This window comes from Syngnathoides biaculeatus, chromosome 15 (genome assembly GCF_019802595.1).
Source record: "Syngnathoides biaculeatus isolate LvHL_M chromosome 15, ASM1980259v1, whole genome shotgun sequence".
NCBI classification, from domain to species: domain Eukaryota; kingdom Metazoa; phylum Chordata; class Actinopteri; order Syngnathiformes; family Syngnathidae; genus Syngnathoides; species Syngnathoides biaculeatus.
This window is the reverse complement of record NC_084654.1, coordinates 17,654,561-17,673,419: the sequence shown is the minus strand read 5'-3', so window position 1 is coordinate 17,673,419 and position 18,859 is coordinate 17,654,561. Positions and strand designations below refer to the sequence as shown.

Below are 18,859 nucleotides of genomic sequence, written 5' to 3'. Positions count from 1 at the left end.
TCCACTTATTGATGTAAATCGTTTAACGGCCGACGATAGAGCCAGCACTCGTTATATCGCGCCTCGCAGCAATTCTCCGCTTTATTCCCCGAGTTATTAGTTTGGCATGTTTGCCTTAAGTAGATTTAGAGTGTGACTGCATTTCGGAACGACGGCCACAGCCTCAAAACGAAGATGAAATGTGCTCCTCCCACGGATGAGGTTTTCCAAGATGGTTCAACGATAGTTCAGTTGCGAGTTCGACGACGACGCGCGGCTTTGTTGGGGTTTAAATCCCTTTGATGCTGTACGCGTAGGAAGTTTACCCCATGTCGCTTACAGTATGTCCGCTGAAGGAATTTTTCAACTGTACTAATATATAGAGTGGAATCCTAATACAACCATTAGTGTAGTCGAGGGAGTTGTGTGTTTTATTATTCAGGATGCAGTATGTGATATAGAAAATTGATGGATAAATGACAGATGGCTCTCCAATATCAAATGCGCAATGGAGCATTTCGATTATATAAGCAAAAAAAAAAATGTGCAATCATGACTCATTAGTCACAATGTTCGCTGTGCTTTCTGTACCCTGGAGGAAGATTATTAAAATTGTGAGTTATTGAATAGTTTGTATAATTGCTGTGTGTGTGCGTGTGTATATATGTGGGTTTTTTTAATAGCAGGACTGTTGCAAATGAATGAATTAATATCTACCTGCCATCTTGCATTATCATCTGTGAACGAAAATGTACTTTGGTAGCCTAACAAAAACAAAAATCCGACAATCTATGGAAAAAGGAAATGGTACAGTCCTTTCCATCTCTCGTCATCCTCTATGAATCTGCATTCTTAGCTCAGAAAAAAAAATACAACACTCCATGATTTTTCCAAATTTTGAAGTCATTCCTTTTCTCTTTCTGCCATTTCAGTCACAATGGAAACCAAGGCTCTCATGTTGTGATGTTTTTGTTTTTTTTTTTCCCTGAATTGTACGTAGTCCGAGACCTTTTGGCATAACTGGAGTCAATGGCTCACCTCAGACATCTTGTGAGCTCTGTAATGAGACTTTGAGCACTGCAGCAGCTGCGCAGCCAGGTTGCAGTCTTTCCTGTACAGGTCCTGCAAAGGAGACAAAAAGAGGCGTCACTATAGTCGTGCACTTCCTGAGCCAGCGAGTTCAGTTGGCCACCGGACAACACTTTAAATGACCAGTTTTCTAATGTGAATGTATTTATTTTTTGGAATTAGGTTCGACCTGGAATGGAGGAGGGCTCATTATAAGTGCAGTGATGCAGTGGATAGAAGAAGGCCTCGTAAAGGGCTTCCATAGCAAGTCAATGCAATATTTATAACACATTTTTGGTAGCAATTTTTAAATATTAATGCAGACAATTTGAACTGACCAGATAGCACCTTCATCAAATTTTTCTTCTCTAGTCATAAATTGGACAGGAAGAAATGGTTAGATTTTATTCAAAGTAATAGGATAACGCATCTAACCCATTGGAAAAGTCAGCCATCCGTCTTTTGTAGCGCTTGTCCTCATTAGGATCACAGCTAACTTTGGGCGTGTAGCAAGCTATACCTTGGACTGATCGCCAGCCAATCAGAGGCCACATAGACGCCATTTAGTTCATATTCATGCAAGTGAGTCGTTAATAAACCTGACATGCATGCCATTGGAATGTTATAGCAAATCTAAGTGCCTGGAGAAAACCCCTTTCAAACCCTTGGAAAACATTTGAACTCAATTCAGGAGCGCTTAAATCAAGATCAAAACTCACAACTGTTGAGTAGCATCATCCCAAAAATGACAATTTGTCAAAATGTGAAGTCTGGTAGGAATGGTCACTTCAACCTGAATACAACGCACCCAAAAATGTAAAAATGGGATGATTGTTTTTGGAAGGGGTCAGGTTAACCTTTCGATGGTATATTTTTCTTATAGCTGAAAATTTGGTCAAAAAGGCCTTCAAGATAGACTTAACACAATAGAATGTCATTGTTAACGTATCTCCTCGTCCTTTTTGTTTCATCTGCTACTCGGGGAACACGTTCTGTACTGCGCTGATGAGTTTCACTTCAAAATAGCCTCAAATAAGCCAGTTTTGGGCAAAATACTGAGGGGTTGTCAGATTACGGTGACGTTTCAAACAGTAGTACTCAGTAGTAGTCGAGGTCATGTCCTATAGTAATTTATTTTATTTTTTTTAACGCTGCACAATGTTGTAGGAAGAATTTAGTCAATGAAATTATGCTCACCTATTAATCTTTAAAAACTAATAATGTTCAGGAGACTTCACTTTATTTAAGTCGTAGTATTTATTCAATTTAAGTATTCTGAGCTGTTACTTATGCATTATGTCTTCTATTCATTTTTTTTTTCTACTTCACATCCAAAGAAGCAACTGCATTTGTATGTATTGCCTGTTGCATGTGCTCCATTTTCTTGTTTTGGGTTTGCGTCCGTGGTTAGTTTTAGACGAAAAAGCCGCCCCTTTGAAAAAGGTCACGGTCTTGCTGCTTCCCGTGTCTCGAGCCTACTGCAGCGCCGACAATTTTTTATTTTTTCTTTCACCAGAGCTTCAAAGCTTTCGGTCTGACAGCTTTGACTCCCCCGCCAGTTAGCTGCGACTTTGTTTCCAATCATTCTATTCCTTCTCTTCCTTTTGCCGGGGGGACGCTTGGGTACCCTGTGGATTGCGGAGACGGTTCAAATAGTTTGTTGCCGATGTCTTAGTTTTTGTTGTTTCATTGTTAGCCAACACTTTTGAAAGCCCCGGAGGCCGTAAAATTTGTTTGGGAAAAACAAAATTTTGACCCACACAATCTTTTGGACTATTTCATCAGACTTCAGTGAACCAGTGAGCATCTGATTCGTCTTTTTTGCATTTTGCCAAGAAAACGGCCGTTAAACGCAAAATGGGACTGTAATAAAATTCTAAATTGCTGCTGTGTCGCGACAAACCTGAGGGGGCCGACTATATATGGCCACATTTGACAATTACTTGATGATACAGCTACATTGTAGTAAATTAGAATATGGTAGAAAAGTCCCATTTACCATAATTTCCGGCCTACAAGCCGCAACTTTTTTCACACGCTTTCAACCCTGCAGTTTATGCAGTGATGCGGCTGATTTGTGTATTTTTTCTAACGGCCGCAAGGGGGCACTCGAGCGGAAAAGGGAAGAGTGATACCAGTGGAATATATATGCCGAGACAGTGATTTTTACCTGTACGTTGTTTTTTTTTGTTTAACTGGCCCTGTTTGCGTGCGTGGCGGCGCGAGCGTTAAACTCTCTGTGTACTGTCGTGTTTCAATGTCGGTTTCAATGTGGCCACTTTGGGCTTTTACACGGCTGCGGCCTATGGATGTACCAAATGGTATTTCCTTTACAAATGTACTGGGTGGGGCTTATAACCAGGTGCGCTCTGTAAGCCGGGAATTACGGTACATTTATTTTAGTACTCATACATTACATAAAGTGGGTTTTTGGTGGTGCGGGGTTGCATGTTTGTCACCATCTCGTACAAGATCGTTGTCTTTCATGTCCCCAACTCGGTCCTGACTGCTTCGTGCAATTTGGCCAAGTCGACATTCTTCGCGTTGATTCAAAAAATAAATCAAAGGAAAGTTATCCAGAAACATAGCCAGTCTTTAGACAGCCAACAGTTTTTGACAGCGCCCTACCACCTTGTCTTTGATCCGGCCATCTCTGTCTTGACTGCTCAGCATGACAGAATCAAGAATAATAAAGCAACCAATGTCTCCACTCATTTTAGCTGCATTTTGGCCACTCGCATCCTTGTCAGGTGCATTTGTATCATCAAAGAGTGAGTACACATTTATTGTTTTACGACACTCTTCGAAAAACGAAAAAATTCTACTGCTTTTACATTGGTTTACTTCACTTTAGTTGTGAATTTTAGAATCTTAATGAAGATAGTTGAAAAAATGATTTATGACTTCAAAGCTTGGACTCTTAACACTGATTTCCTGAAGATGACAAAATAACACCATCACATTCCATCTTGTATTCTCATTACAGTCGTCAAAAAAAAAACTACGATATACGAATGCAATATGTTTTTTTTTCTAACCTTCGGGTGGGGGAAAAATTGATGTGTGACAGCCGACAGTGGCAAGACCTGCTCGTTAGCAGCGGTGGCTGCCTCGCAGCGAACGTCAAGGGTTCAACCCGCTTCCAAATGAACTTCGACTCAAATCAGCCCTGCAGGGAATTGAGAGGGATCGTCCCAATTCCCTTCTGCAGCTCAAAAAGTGCTCATGAAAGAGAAAAGATCTAACCTGGCCTGCAGTCCCCGCAAAGATCTTCACTTCAAAAGAAAGAAACGCTGCACATTGGAACTCGGCGCCACCGAGCGCATTCTTGTTGATCCTGAGAGCCTCGAGAATGCTCATTGGTTAAAGTAAATTCACCTTAAAACACCCACCGGCTTCAAATTAATTCCTCCGTCTGTTGTGGCTCCTTGGAGCACAAATATGGAAGGTGTTGTGGAAATGTGAGACTTAACTTTTGTGAAGCTCCAAGTAGGGACTAACAAGGCTGTATTACGAACCAGGAATGAAGGAAAGTACCCCAGGTCTCCCCTGGGCGACGTATCCTAGGCTTCTGCATGAATTATTTGACTTTTTGACAAATTTAAAGCAACAATAGTCTATAATGTGACCTTCGAACTACAACTTGGAACACTGGCATCATCACGAGATTTTGTTATCGTCCAGTGAAGCCAAGGTTGAACTTTTGGGCCATACAGCGAAGAAAATGAGTATTTGAACACTCAGCTATATTGCAAGTTCTCACACTTAGAAATCATGGAGGGTTCTGAAATTTTCATCATAGGTGCATGTCCACTGTGAGAGAGATCATGTAAAAAGAAAAATCCAGAAATCACAATGCAGGATTTTTTTCTTTAAACGATTTATTTGTGTGATACAGCTGCAAATAAGTATTGCAAATAAGTATTTGAACACCAATCTATCAGGTAGAATTCTGACCCTCAAAGACCTGATAGTCCGCCTTTCAAAGTCCACCTCGACTCCATGTATTATCCTGAATGGATTGCACCTGTCCACCCCATACAATCAGTAAGACTCAAAACTTGTAACATGGCCAAGCCCTAAGTCCAGAGACAAAATTGGACAACTCCACATGGCTGGAAAGGGCAACAAAGAAATTGCCAAGCAGCTTGGTGAAAAAAGGTCCACTGTTGGAACAATAATTACAAAATGGAAAAGAAGCTAAACATGACAGTCACTCTCAATCGGAGTGGAGCCCCATGCAAGATATCACCTCGCAGGGTCTCGATGATCCTTAGATAGGTGAGGGATCAGCCCAGGACCACACGACAGGACTTGGTCAATGACCTGAAAAGAGCTGTGACCACCGTTTCCAAGGTGACTGTCGGTAATACACTAAGACACCATGGTTTGAAATCACGCATGGCACGGAAGGTACCCCTGGTTAACACACAGCACATGTCTTAAACCAGTCCTAAGTTTGCCAATAACCATTTGAATGATACACAGGAGTCATGGGAGAAAGTTTTGTGGTCAGATGAGGTCAAAACGGAATTTTTTGGTCATAATTCCACTAACCGTGTTTGGAGGAAGACGAACGATGAGTTCCATCCCAAGAACACCATCCCTACTGTGAAGCATGGGGGTGGTAGCATCATGCTTTGGGGGTGTTTTTCTGCACACGGGACAGGAGAACTAAATTGTACTAAGGAGAGGATGACCGCGGCCATCTATTGTGAGATTTTGGGGAACAACCTCTTTCCCTCAGGCAGAGCATTGAGGATGGATTGTGGTTGGGTCTTTCAACACGACAATGACCCGAAGCACACAGCCAGGAAAACCAAAGAGTGGCTCCATAAGAAGCATATCAAGGTTCTCGCATGGCCTAGCCAGTCTCCAGACCTAAACCCAATAGAAAATCTTTGGAGGGAGCTGAAACTCTGTGTTTCTCAGCGACAGCCCAGAAACCTGTCTGATCGAGAGAAGATCTGTGTGGAGGAGTGGGCCAAAATCCCTCCTGCAGTGTGTACAAACCTGGTGACCAACTACAGGAAACGTTTGACCTCTGTAATTGCAAACAAAGGCTACTGTACCAAATATTAACATGGGTTTTCTCAGGTGTTCAAATACTTATTTGCAGCTGTACGACACAAATAAATCGTTAAAAAATTGTACATTGTGATTTCTGGGTTTTTCTTTTTAGATTATCTCTCTAACAGTGGACATGCACCTACGATGAAAATTTTGAAACCCCCCCCATGATTTCTAAGTGGGAGAACTTGCAATATAGCAGGGTGCTCAAACACTTATTTTCTTCACTGTAATTCCAAAAGGTATGTTTGGCTCCAACATATCACCAAAAGAACATCGTAACTACAGTGAAGCAGCAAAATGCTTTGGGGCTGTTTTCATTCACCTGGAATTGGGGTCTTCCACAAGGTGAAAGGAATAATGAACAGATTGAAATCGCAGTCAGTGTGAGCAAAAAACCTTCAGGCTTCTCACACATAGCAAAAAAAGAAAAAAACAAAAACAATGTTTGGCTAAGCCTTCTCGAATCAAAAATTCATTTGGGGTTAATAAGAAGCCCTTGGTGGCAGGCGTGTGCTGACTCCCGCTTTAAAAGTATGTTTTTGGATTTCCATTGGTTATTTTTTAACACTGTCATCTCCCACTTGTAGAAAAGAAACTGCGCAAACTTGGGAAACTACTGGACATTTTTTCAATTGAAAGATTTGTTTTTCCTGATTGAGTTGTAAAAGTTAAATGTCTGAAAGGTTATGTTAGGACAGCAACCTGCGTTAAAACCCGGTTCCAGGAACTGCATTAAATGGAGTTATTTTTCCAGCAGGCACCTCCTATGAGTGTCCAGTAACAATGGAGGTGTTTCTCAGCAGACTCAACGGCCTTGGGTGTCTAGTCACATCAGTTAGATCCTGTTTTGAGACTTGTCCGCCAACGGCAGCTTTCCAACGTTCCCTATATAATCTTTGTTCTGCTTTCACACACACACTCGGACTACAGCCTTTGTCTGTGTCACACCGTGTGTCACAGAGCGCTCTATTTCATTAAACTTCGAAGTGTTTGTCACATTTCACGCCTCTGGAGTCCAAATTATTGACCGAACCTGGAATTGGGCGAACACGCGGAAGGACCCCAAAAGGACCTCCCTCCAACATCTTGTGACCTCGACGTGATTCGGAACCATCCGTTGGACCGACGGGCAGAAATTTTGGCGCGACACAATTGACAAGGTAAGAAGACATTTATATTCTCAATCTAATTTCTGTCTGACATTGGCAGGAAATGTTTTGAAAAGATTTACTTGGTCTCGTTTTTAAGACGTGGCTTTCAAACAGGGGCGTGTAGACTATACGTTGAATGTAAAATGGGAATGTCATAAGATCGTAATCATAGAACCTTTGGATGAATTATTTTTTATTTTTATTTTTTGTTAGAATAGTACAGGACATGTATGAGGGCAGCAAAACAGCGGTGAGATGTGCCAGAGGTGTGTCAGAAGAATTTAAGATGGAAGAGGGACTGCATCAGGGATCCACTCTGAGCCCCTTCCTGTTTGGAGTTGGAATGGATAGGCTGACAGATGAGGTTAGACTGCAATCCCCTTGGACCATGATGTTCAGAGATGATATTGTGATGTGCAGTGAAAGCAGGGAGCACGAGAGGAGACTTCGATGGTTTGGACATGTCCAGAGGTGAGAGAGTCGTAAATTTCCTCTCACTCTTCCAATATCGAATACGGTTACAGAGTTATTGCTTTTTGTGGCTTGAATGTATTTCATTTTGGGAATAAGCTCATGCAGACGAGGTTATAGTGACCTTGCGGTAGTTACATTTACACGCAGGCGGGGTGGGTGGTGAGGGGGGCTCTGTCCCAAAATACTCACGTTGTCCTCCTTGAGTTTATTGATGGTGAGCTTGGCCTCCATGAGGTGGTTGTTGAGCACGATGATCTCGCGGCTGAGGGCTCTCTTCTCCTCTTCGTGGTGTTGCGACTGAAGCGGGTGTGGAAGAAAAATGAAACGCGGCGTTAGGACACCATCATAACTGTTGAAAGGGTTGCCGAAGGGGGTGCGCTTTTGTGTGTGTGTCGTCCTAAAGAGTGCCAAGTACACGCCGGATGTGGATTGCTTCGTTAAACAGTAGGGTAGTTAATTTATTGTAGATAACGATATAAACTATTGTAATATACCGAACATATACCGAAGGTTAATTTGCAATACTAAGCATATTATTTTTTAAAAATCTGTAAACTGAACAAGTTTACCTTTTTATGATCACCTCATGTACAAAAAAAAAATGCAAGGCTCCATGAAGATAAGTTTGCCTAGCGTTGGTTATAAAGAAGCGTTGCGATAACGAGAGAGAAAAATGAGCCCGCAATGATGCAAAAGAAGTTCGGGGGGGGGGGGGGGGTAAGAAAGCACAGGAAAGAAATGAGAGCAAGAGCCGCCTATCGGTGTGAAGCATGTGCCAGCAGCGGGTCTTAATTAAAAGAAGATTACACGCGCGTATCAATTCCACTTGTGCAGAAAGAGGACAGAAGAGGAGACAAATGAAACGCTTCCATTTTCATTGATGGAATAAAGACGCAGCGGCCTAATGACGCTGTTTTCTTGTTCCGAGTCGGCAAGCTTTTTGTTGCAACTTCTATTCGGATTCGCTGCGCCGTCCTAATCTTTTTTTTTTTTTTTTTTCAAAAACTTTTGTTTCGGAAAAGGGTTTTGAATTTCAATGTTTTTGAAATCATTCGGTTTCATTCTCTCGGTAAACAAATCAAACCCTTTTCAATGACAACATATAATTGTAATTAATCAGTTAGTAAGTTTCTTTCGGCTTGTCCCTTTCGGGATCGCCACAGTGCGTCATCTCAGATGAACGCACAATTTTTACGCCGGATGCCCTTCCTGTCGCAACCCTTCTCAGGGAGTGGAGGCCCCAGTGGGATACGAACCCACAACCCCTGGTCTACCAAACCAGTGCTCTAACCACTGAGCTGAAATTGTCACAAAATCTTTGGTCGATAATAATAAATCCAATGCAAAAATGTTTGCTATTAATCAATATGTAAAAGATTACAAGGGACAAAAAACTTGAAAAGGGATGAGAAAAGCACTTTGTACTCTATGCCTCCATATAAGGAAGTACAACCATGTGGTTTCCTCCAGCCAATCAGTCACGAAAGAATGCAAATATGGGAAACTTTTCAACAAAGAACATTTTTTAAAAGGGGCGGCAGGGTGTAGCAGCAGGAAAGTGTTGACCTCACAGTTCTGAGGTCCCGGGTTCGATCCTGGACCCAGCTGTGTGGAGTTTGCATGTTCTCCCCGTGCCTGCGTGGGTTTCCTCCGGGTATTCCGGTTTCCTCCCACATCCCAAAAACATGCAACACTAATTGTATAACTCTAAATTGCCCGTAGATGTGATTGTGAGTGCGGCTGTTTGTCTCGTTGTGCCCTGCGATTGGCTGGCAACCAGTTCAGGGTGTACAGCTGGGATAGCCTCCAGCACGCCCACGACCCTCGTGAGGATAAGCGGCTCAGAAAATAAATCGATGGACGGATGGATTTTTTAAAAGATGCAGTACGATAAGGCGTGATGCTAGCATCCTGGTAACTGATTTTTTTTTTTTCTTCAATCTATTGGTCACAATGGTGAAAAAATGTTTTTGCAACGATCTATCTTGGTGCATTTTTTTTTATTTTTTTTTTTATATATAGTATCACAAAAACCTGGCAATCGAGCAAGGGTTACACAGCCCTGTTTTTCTGTTCACCTGTTCCCACATTTTTCGGCGAATAACCACAGTATGCGCGGACGCACATACAGCAATAGTAAAGTTTGCCGCGAAGCCCCCGCAGACAACCGCTCTCCTCCTCGACGGGGTGGATTATTTGGAAGCAGTCAATCTAAGAGGTGGCAATTGATGTCAGTTTAAGCAAGAGAGCGCCATTGATAGTCCAATCCAATCCTGTCACGGCGTCATTAATCAGCTGCGAACAAGCAGTCACTCTCCCGAAGTTCATTACTGGAGAATCCACTTGCGTTGGGTGACCGCGAACGCTGCAGACTTGCACCTCCTCCGTGTTGCTGCAATTTCTTCTCTTTCTTTATGTGACATATCATTGCAGTTGCTACCTGATGAAGACATGTGTAGAGTGTTTTCTCTCGAGCAGAATGTCTATTACACACTCGTGTCATGATAATAATCATAATCATAGTAATAATAACTGGGTATGCATAACACAGAGGGGCGGCACAGCGGATCAGCTGGTAAAGCGTTGGGCTCACGGTTCTGAGGTCCCAGGAGTTTGCATGTTCTCCCCGTCCTTTGCGTGGGTTTTCTCCGGGCACTCCGGTTTCCTCTCACTTTCCAAAAATATCCAACATTAATTGGACACTCTAAATTGCCCTTAGGTGTGATTGTGAGTGTGGCTGTTTGTCTCTGTGCCCTGCGATTGACTGGCGACCAGTTCAGGCCGTACCCCGCCTCCTGTCCGTTGACAGCCGGGATAGGCTCCAGCACTCCTCGTGACCCTCGTGAGGATAAGCAGCAAAGGAAACGAATGGATGGATGGATAATAGAGGTACAAAAAAAAGTTGAAAATGTTATACCGGCTTGTTACCTGTTTATTAATCAAATGTTGCAAACTTTGCTTCAGGTAAATTGAATAGCTGACATTGATATGTGAAAAGCTAATAATAGAAAGTCTTGGCCTGTCATCTAGTAACATAATAATCACAATTATGATACAAGGAAAACATACTACATGTACAGTACATGAGTAACAAGTAGACGTTTGCTCTATTCATATTATTCATGACTACCGAAAATGCGTAATACATCAATCAATACTGTGTAGTCATGTAATGTTAATGTAATAACACGTTGTAAGAACGTACAGCAATTTACATACTCATCCATTGCATTAATTTAGTAACAGCTAATAATACTCTGGCGGCACGGTGGCCCGCTGGAAAAGCGTTGGCCTCACAGTTCGGAGGACCCGGGTTCAATCCCGGCACCGCCTGTGTGGCGTTTGCATGTTCTCCCCGTGGCTGCGTAGGTTTTCTCCGGGCACTCCGGTTTCCTCCCACATCCCCAAAACGTGCAACATTAATTGGACACTCTAAATTGCCCCGAGGTGTGATTGTGAGTGCGATCGGTTGTTTGTCTCCATGTGCCCTGCGATTGGCCGGCAACCAGTTCAGAGTGTACCCTGCCACCTGCCCGTTGACAGCTGGGATAGGCTCCAGTACTTCCCGTGACCCCCGTGAGGATAAGCGGCTAAGACAATGGATGGATGGATGTGAGGAGCCACTGTAAGGAAAACCTCCCGTTCATTTTGTTTTTGAAAATGGATGGATGGATGGATAATAATACTCCAGTGATATTAATACAAACACTACTGGAATTGTTGATTATTCAGTCTATATATATTAAATATTTGCTTGAAAAAACGTAATCCTATCCTGTATGACTTCTATTCTAAACAATGAACCCCATGTCATGTTGTACTTTGCAGAAAATGTGTTGATTTTGACTACGCAAGTGGTTTTCAAATCCTACAGAGCCGTCACAGTCGCTGATTTCTCTCACTGAGAGGTTATCAGTTGAGAGCTGAATCCCCCCCCCCTCTCCCCCCCAAAAAAGTTGACAAATACTGTATTCATATTTGAGGGAGATTGACCTCCAGGGTGCTTTGTTCCCCAAACACATGGCAGCTTCAGAGAATCGCTGCTGACAGCCCAAATATGCAAATGTCCCCTCCACACGAAGATAACTACCGACCTGCCAACACGCGTCCCCGAAAGCCGATTGCACACACACGCACACAAACACAACGGAAGAAGCGTCGAAAAGTGAAGTGGATTTCAAAAGTCTGTCACCTCAAATGCTTTCACGTATTTCGCCCGAGATTCTGCCTTTTCACCGGACCGCAAATGAAGTCCAAACCTCGTGAGATGCAATTACCGGAGACTTCGCGGAGGAGCGCCGAAAACTCCGCACAAAAAAAAAAAAGAAAGAAAAGCACTCTGATGTGCTTTCCTCATTAAAGAGTATTTTCAGATCAAATATCACTTCTGTGCATATTGTAAGCTGTGGGAACAAAAGAAAAAGTTTTGTGTTGTGGGACGCAACCTCTTGACTCGAGAGATTCCCGACCACTGCGCTGCGAGAAATTGTCCAATTTTACTTAATTAGTCCCAAAATTCTGATTTATTTATCAAAAATAATGCCACTTTTTTGTTCATCGGTCAATGCCAGCGATTGATAGCGAAAGGCAGAACTTTTACAAAAAATGTCAAAACACAAGAGTCAAGAGTGTTATTAACAAGCCTGTCAAATTTGATTGAGTAGTTAATTAAGAAAAATGATCACTATATAAAATCAGGCTTCAAAAACGTTAAAAATCAAGACGTCGTCTCGGCTCTCAGACGCTGTGGGCGTGTCCGCTTCACATGCCGAAAAGACGCCTCGCTCACCTTTCAACTGTCAATCAAATAGGGTCATATGTCCTGCCTATGCCTACAAATCCTTACGGTCCTGCTAACCATTATTAATTCCCATGAAGTTCAATAATAAATGCAAAATAACTGCTGAAGAAACTATCCATCCATCCTTCCATCCATTTTCTTTGCCGCTTATCCTCACAAAGGGTCGCGGGGACCGCTGGAGCCTATCCCAGCTGTCAACGGGCAGGGGGAGGGGCACATCCTCAAGTGGTTGCCAGCCAATCGCAGGGCACGTCGAGACAACAGTCGTACTCACAATGACACCGATGGGCAATTTAGGGTGTCCAATTAATGTTGCATGTTTTTGGGATGTGGGAGGAAACGGGAGTGCGCGGAGAAAACCCACGAAGGCACGGGGAGGACGTCCAAACACCACACAGGCGGGGCCGGGATCGAACCCCGGTCCTCAGAACTGTGAGGCCAACGCTTTAGCAGCTGATCCGCCGTGCCGCCCTTGAAGAAACTCATCAAGTGAAATACGACAAGTGAACTCAAGTTTCGATAGATAACTTGTTTCATACAAAAATGCAAGAAAACATTTTATGGACAGATGAAACAAAAATATTGCTTTTGGGCAATGGGCACAAATACTGTAGTATGTTCACAGGCAATGAAGCCCTAAACGAAAACCTTTCTGTGGGGCTGCTTTTGCGCATATTGTACTGTTCGCACTTTGACATATTGAGAGCAAGATGGCGCCTATTAGATCAGCAGTACCCAAAATGTTTACTGCATCACAGTGTCATCAGGAGGTGGCAACAGAAACACGGGGAGACTGGGGGAGTCACAGAAAGGGAGAGAAGTCAATCTCCTTTGAAATGTATTGAAATTCTGAACAATAAATTGAACGTGCATTCAACAGGTCAAATCAAGTTCACCCAGGGAAAGTTGAACGGTCTTGCTTTCGAGGGTCATTGGAAGCCGAACATCTCAAACTTTTTGAGAGTAGTTAATATTCGTTGGTGCAATAAAGCTCGTGAGCTCGGCTTGGCGTTTAAAAGTGGGAGACCTCGGCGGGAGCTGACGTCGGCATTTTTCCTTCGATCAAGTCGAACATCTTCATCAGCTTTATGGACATCTGCTTGGCACACTTGCTTGATGCAGTTAATCCATCACATGCAGAATCTCTTTGACTGGACCGTCACACGCTGCACTTTCTCAGGCAATCATATCACCCGCTACAGTGACATCCGATCCGACGAAATGGAACGCTCCGGAGTAGCACAAATCAGAGTTAAACCACCCATTATTTGGAAACGGCACGGTGGATCAGCTGTCAAGCGTTGGCCTCACATTTCTGAGGTCCTGGGTTGAATTCCGGACCCGCCTGTGTGAGTTTACATGTTCTCACCGTGCCTGCGTGGGTTTTCTCCGGGCACTCCGGTTTCCTCCCACCTCCCAAAAACACGCAACCTTAATTGGACACTCTTAATTGCCCTGAGGTGTGATAGTGAGTGCGGCTGGTTGTCTTTATGTGCCAGGCGATTGGCTGGCGACCAGTGTAGGGTGTACCCCGGCTCCTGACAGCTGTGATAGACTCCAGCACTCCTGCAACCTTCGTGAGGATAAGCGGCTAAGGAAAAGAATGGATGAATTATTTTGAAACATTGTTATAATGTGTGATGTCATGCGGAGATCAGGATCTCAGATGCGGGGTTCATTTAAATATCCATCCATCCATTTTTTTTCAGCCGCTTATCCTCACATGAGTCACGGGGAGTGCTGGAGTCTATCCCAGCTGTCAACGGTCAGTAGGCGGGGTACACCCTGAACTGGTTGCCAGCCAATCGCAGGGCACATCGAGACAAACAGCCGCACTCACAATCACACCTGGGCGCAATTTAGTGTGTTCAATTAATATGATTTGCATCTTGAAATATGGGCGTGGACTCTCCATGTGTGCGTTTGATTCTACTTTGATTGGGATATGACTGGATTCAAAGATCTGTGGTATCAATATGCAAACACACATATTTGCTCCTATGATTTTCCAACGCATGATAAACAATGCAGCCAAAACACATCAACTTGCCCGCCAATGAATATTGATGATCCTATAAGTTGCTTTTAATGGAAGACGCGCCGTGCTAGAACTATATCGAGAGACCCCAGAGACGATACGGAGCCTTGAGCTTCATAATTAAACACATAACGGATTGTGATTGGCTGTGTCGGGACAAAAGATTAATTGGCGCTCCCAGCCGTGCGTCGTGTTCTGCTGATGGCAGAGTCAGATAAGCCATAACATATTTTTGGCAGAGAGGACACAAAAATGAATTAATGACAAGATGCAGTGGAACACATCTGACATTTATAACTTCAATTTTCACATTGTCCGTGGGATTGTATCAATTTTTTGGGGGGATATTATTTACAGCTGTATTGCTTCCAGTACATGTAGGTCATAGTTGGATTTTTAATTTTTGGAAATAGCCACTCAGATTTCAGCCAATTACGTGTTGCCAAAATCAACCGTGCTCGCCCATGGGAGTTAAAGCCCCGCTGTCATGAAATGCATAATTTTTAGTATGTTATTAATGCAAAAAAGGCAGCCGGAATGGACCCATCCGTTTTTTCACCACGAAACAAGATTTTGACGGACATGGCTTTTTGTAACTCCTGCCATGAAAATCCTCTCGAGGGATTTGTTTTGGAGACAAAGCAGGAACTGACGTAAACAGCTGGAGCCCACTCATGGCGGTCTCGTGTGTTTATGCTAGTTTTACCTGCTGGAAGGTAGCTCGATGTTCCTTCTTGTTAGCCAAAATGCCGGCTCGCTGCATTGCTGGATATTGTTCGAACACTCGCGAGGATGCATTTACTCTTCATACTTTTCAAAAACATCCGGTTCGTTGTGAAAAATGGATTGCACGGGTGCAAAGGACGAGAACTTTGTGGGTTCCAAATGACAGGCAGGTGTGTAAACGGCTACTAAAAAAACAACAGTTGGGGCGGAGGACGTAATCCTTTCAGAACGTAACAAAAGCCAGAGGTGCTAAATGTGCCATGTCCGCCCAGCCAGGGTGGTTCATCTACGCAGCGCAAAGGTGGATCAGACGGGGAGTTGGTTTGGCCGTGATCCGCATATCATCTAAATATGGCTCGAAACAATAGGGAAATATTGCCCCGGTCACTTCACTCGATTGTGAGATGTTCTCTTCTTTGAAAAGAGCTTCTGTGTCCCATAGTGGCAGCTACTAAAACAAAATAATGGTTTTGGGGGGGCGTAATCCTCTCAGAACGTGACAAAAGATCCGGATACGTAAATCAGGCGTGCTAATTGTGTCGATGTGCCCATCGGCGCGCCTCGTCCGCCGAGCACGGCTTCGGCCGGGGTGGCTCATTGCGGCGGCGCCCGGGTGGCTCATACATACTGTCGGGGAGTCTGTTGTTAGTTAGAAGTGATCCGCATATCATCTAAATATGGCTCGAAACGATAGGGTAATATTGCCCCGGTCACTTCACTCGATTGTGTCCGCGGCGGACGGCTTAGTCGACGCCTCATCCGTGGCCGACGGCTTCAACCGGGCTGGCTCATACATACTGTCTGGGAGTCTGTTGTTGGTTAGAAGTGATCCGCATATCATCTAAATATGGTTCGAAACGATAAGGTAACATTCCACCGGTCACTTCTCTCGATTGTGAGATGTTCGTGTCCCAGAGCAAGTTGCCACTACGTGTTTTCAATGGCGAATGTTCCGGTGTAACATCTGCTGATGACGTTGCAGGCAATATGGCGACCACTTGGATGTCGAATGAGACTTCCGCAACTTTGCGCATGGATGACGCGCTCTCCGCTCATATTTATTTTTTCGTGTAGACATTGACATTGACATTTTTCATGACAATATCTATTTTTTAGAATGTTTATAGACGTGACAGTGGGGCTTTAACCTCTACTCGCAATGGAACAAATTTTAAATTTGTCCTCACAGGGTCTCCATGTTGTGAGTCCTTTTCTGCCTTCTGATTGGTCGCTCAGAGCAAAATGTGTAACAGCCAAGTCGATGTTGCAAAAAGGTGTTTTGGCCATTAGAACACGTTAATACACCTGAGAATCAGCATCTCTGGTGAGTATGATGACGTTTTTTTGGTCATTTTAGATAAATGATTGAACTCCACATGATTTACGACGTAAATTTTACGCTGTCTTCAACACGGAATATGCACGAAAACTCAACCGTCCAACCCCCCGTTTTGGTTTTGGCATTTTTTTGGTAGCAGATGCACACTATTTGGATCCATTGTGGGACAATGTCGGGCAACCCCCCAATGAGGTGCACAATAATCTTATTAGCAGGAGCGAAACTTTGATTTCATGCCAGTGGCCGAGTTCCAGTTAGACGGGTCGGCAAAGACTCTTAGCGGGATGACGGGGGTGGTGGTTGGTGGGGGTGGGGGAGGCAATGATTTGCAGCACCACGGACGGCTCCTTTCACAACTGACCCTTCTGCGTGTTTGTGGGAGGTTGGGGGTGTGGAATAAATCCGTGCGTCTGTGTGTTGTATTCATAATTTACATTGCGTTATTTGAAGGAAGCTCTCTAAATTAATTCAAATTTCCACCTTACTCGGGCGAGTCCGGAACGTTATCGACCGGCGATTGACAGGATTTTCCGCCCCTTGTTTACGATGTCGCTTGCAGGGGGCATACTTAGAGTTTTGAGATGAACTGTGATAAACGAGTTTAGTTTTGGCAGTTCAGGATCTGCACAGCAAACACTTTATGGGTAATTTACCATCATAATTCATCTTTATCTCTATCTGGATCCTCGCAGCGTCATCACAAGTCCTTTTCGTTAGCTCCCGGCAAGGAGTGTTGCAACTCCTTGGCCGACCTTGCCCGCTTCTCTCAGTCCTCTCTTAATTATGTTTCTGATTTCATCTCGCCTATTGTGGGCGACCGCTCCCGCGAAGAATCTCGTCCATGACTCTTGCGACGCTTTCGCGCGGCGCGACATCAAACCAAATGGCGATGCCGCAAAGGCCGCTTCTTCCGAACGGGGAAAAAAAATAAAATAAATTCTGTTCCTGACGGGTGCTTTGAAAAGATGACAGCATTCACCTGACTGGAATGGAATCGTGTGTGTGCCGGTGCAGACGGATGGAAGCGGGCTATTATTCCTGACTTGACGAGACTGATTGCCTCAGAAAGGCACAAACCGCTGCGGGGTCTGGGCTCAGTCCATTTGCGCATGCACGTGACGTCACCATTTTCACGGCGCCGTATTGCCCGTCAAAAAGAGCTGCTCGACGGTGTGGGCGACATTGAACCGGAGCAAAATATTCACAATGCCCGAGACTTGTTGTGCTGTTGGTTGTTACAACCGACAAGACAGATATTCAAAGAGATCATTCTATGGAATACCAGCTGAAAAGATGAGAAAATATGATGGATTTCGGCAATTAAACATGATGGATGGGGCCCAACCAAAATGCACAGACACCTGTGTAGCAATCACTTCGTTTCAGGTAGCCATTATTCCTCTCAACCTCAAATTCCCAAGAAGTATTTACCAGGCCAAGTTGGCTCTTTTGAGAACAATGCGTTAAAAAAAAAATACGACAGGGAGTTGTGTCGAACATACACAGAAGCGTGTTGCGGCCACATGTTAAACTTCGGTAAGCCTCTCCGTGACAAAAGGTTTTTTTTTTAAATATGCATTGTTCTCAAATGAGTCCAATAGGTTTTCCAAAAAACAAAAACTAAACCATCTGTCAGGGAGAGCTTCACGTAGGTTAACATGTGGCCGCAACATGCTTCCGTGTACGCGGGGGCCTATCGCAGTGGTTTATTTTCTTTTCTTAAATACGCATTGCACTCTTTTGAGAACAATGCATTATTAAAAAAAAAAAAGTCTGTCACGGAAAAGTTTACTGAAGTTCAACGTGTGGCTGCAACGCGCTTCTGTGTACGATCATATCCAATCGTAGTTAATGAATGCAAGTTTGTGTAAAACCAGGGGTCATTTATTTAAATATTGGTATTTGTATCGCTATGTGGGATTTATTCTTGCTTGAGAACAGATCCAGCAACAAAGTATTTGTATGCGTCCAGACTTTTCTACGCTTTCAAACTCTTCTGTGTAAATCTCGACGATTTATTCACCAGATCCGTATGTCGATCCAGTTGTCCAAGACAAGCGGAAGCGGGTTAACAGTCCACATTCTTATCGGCGAAAACATCGACTTCGGCATTAAATATGGGTCCTCTATACCAAGTGTCTCATTTTTCCACGTACCTTCATTTATTATCACCTTTAAATGTTTAACGATATCAGACATAACTCTGGGCG

General features: G+C 43.8%; 2 protein-coding genes across 3 annotated transcripts in view; both read right to left on the bottom strand.

The window, feature by feature from the left end:
* The window catches only part of LOC133513012 (tryptophan--tRNA ligase, cytoplasmic-like), a 78,331-nt gene that overhangs the window by 36,162 nt on the left and 23,310 nt on the right, over positions 1–18,859 (bottom strand). The window lies entirely within an intron of this gene.
* Positions 1–18,859, bottom strand: part of LOC133513010 (brain-enriched guanylate kinase-associated protein) — a 34,227-nt gene that overhangs the window by 6,012 nt on the left and 9,356 nt on the right. For both annotated transcript variants that reach the window (XM_061843214.1, XM_061843213.1), the window contains exons 4-5: positions 7,935–8,042; positions 1,018–1,101 (exon numbers count right to left, since the gene is read on the bottom strand). In XM_061843214.1, the coding sequence (XP_061699198.1) occupies positions 1,018–1,101; positions 7,935–8,042 (192 nt within the window). The remainder of the gene's footprint in view (positions 1–1,017; positions 1,102–7,934; positions 8,043–18,859) is intronic.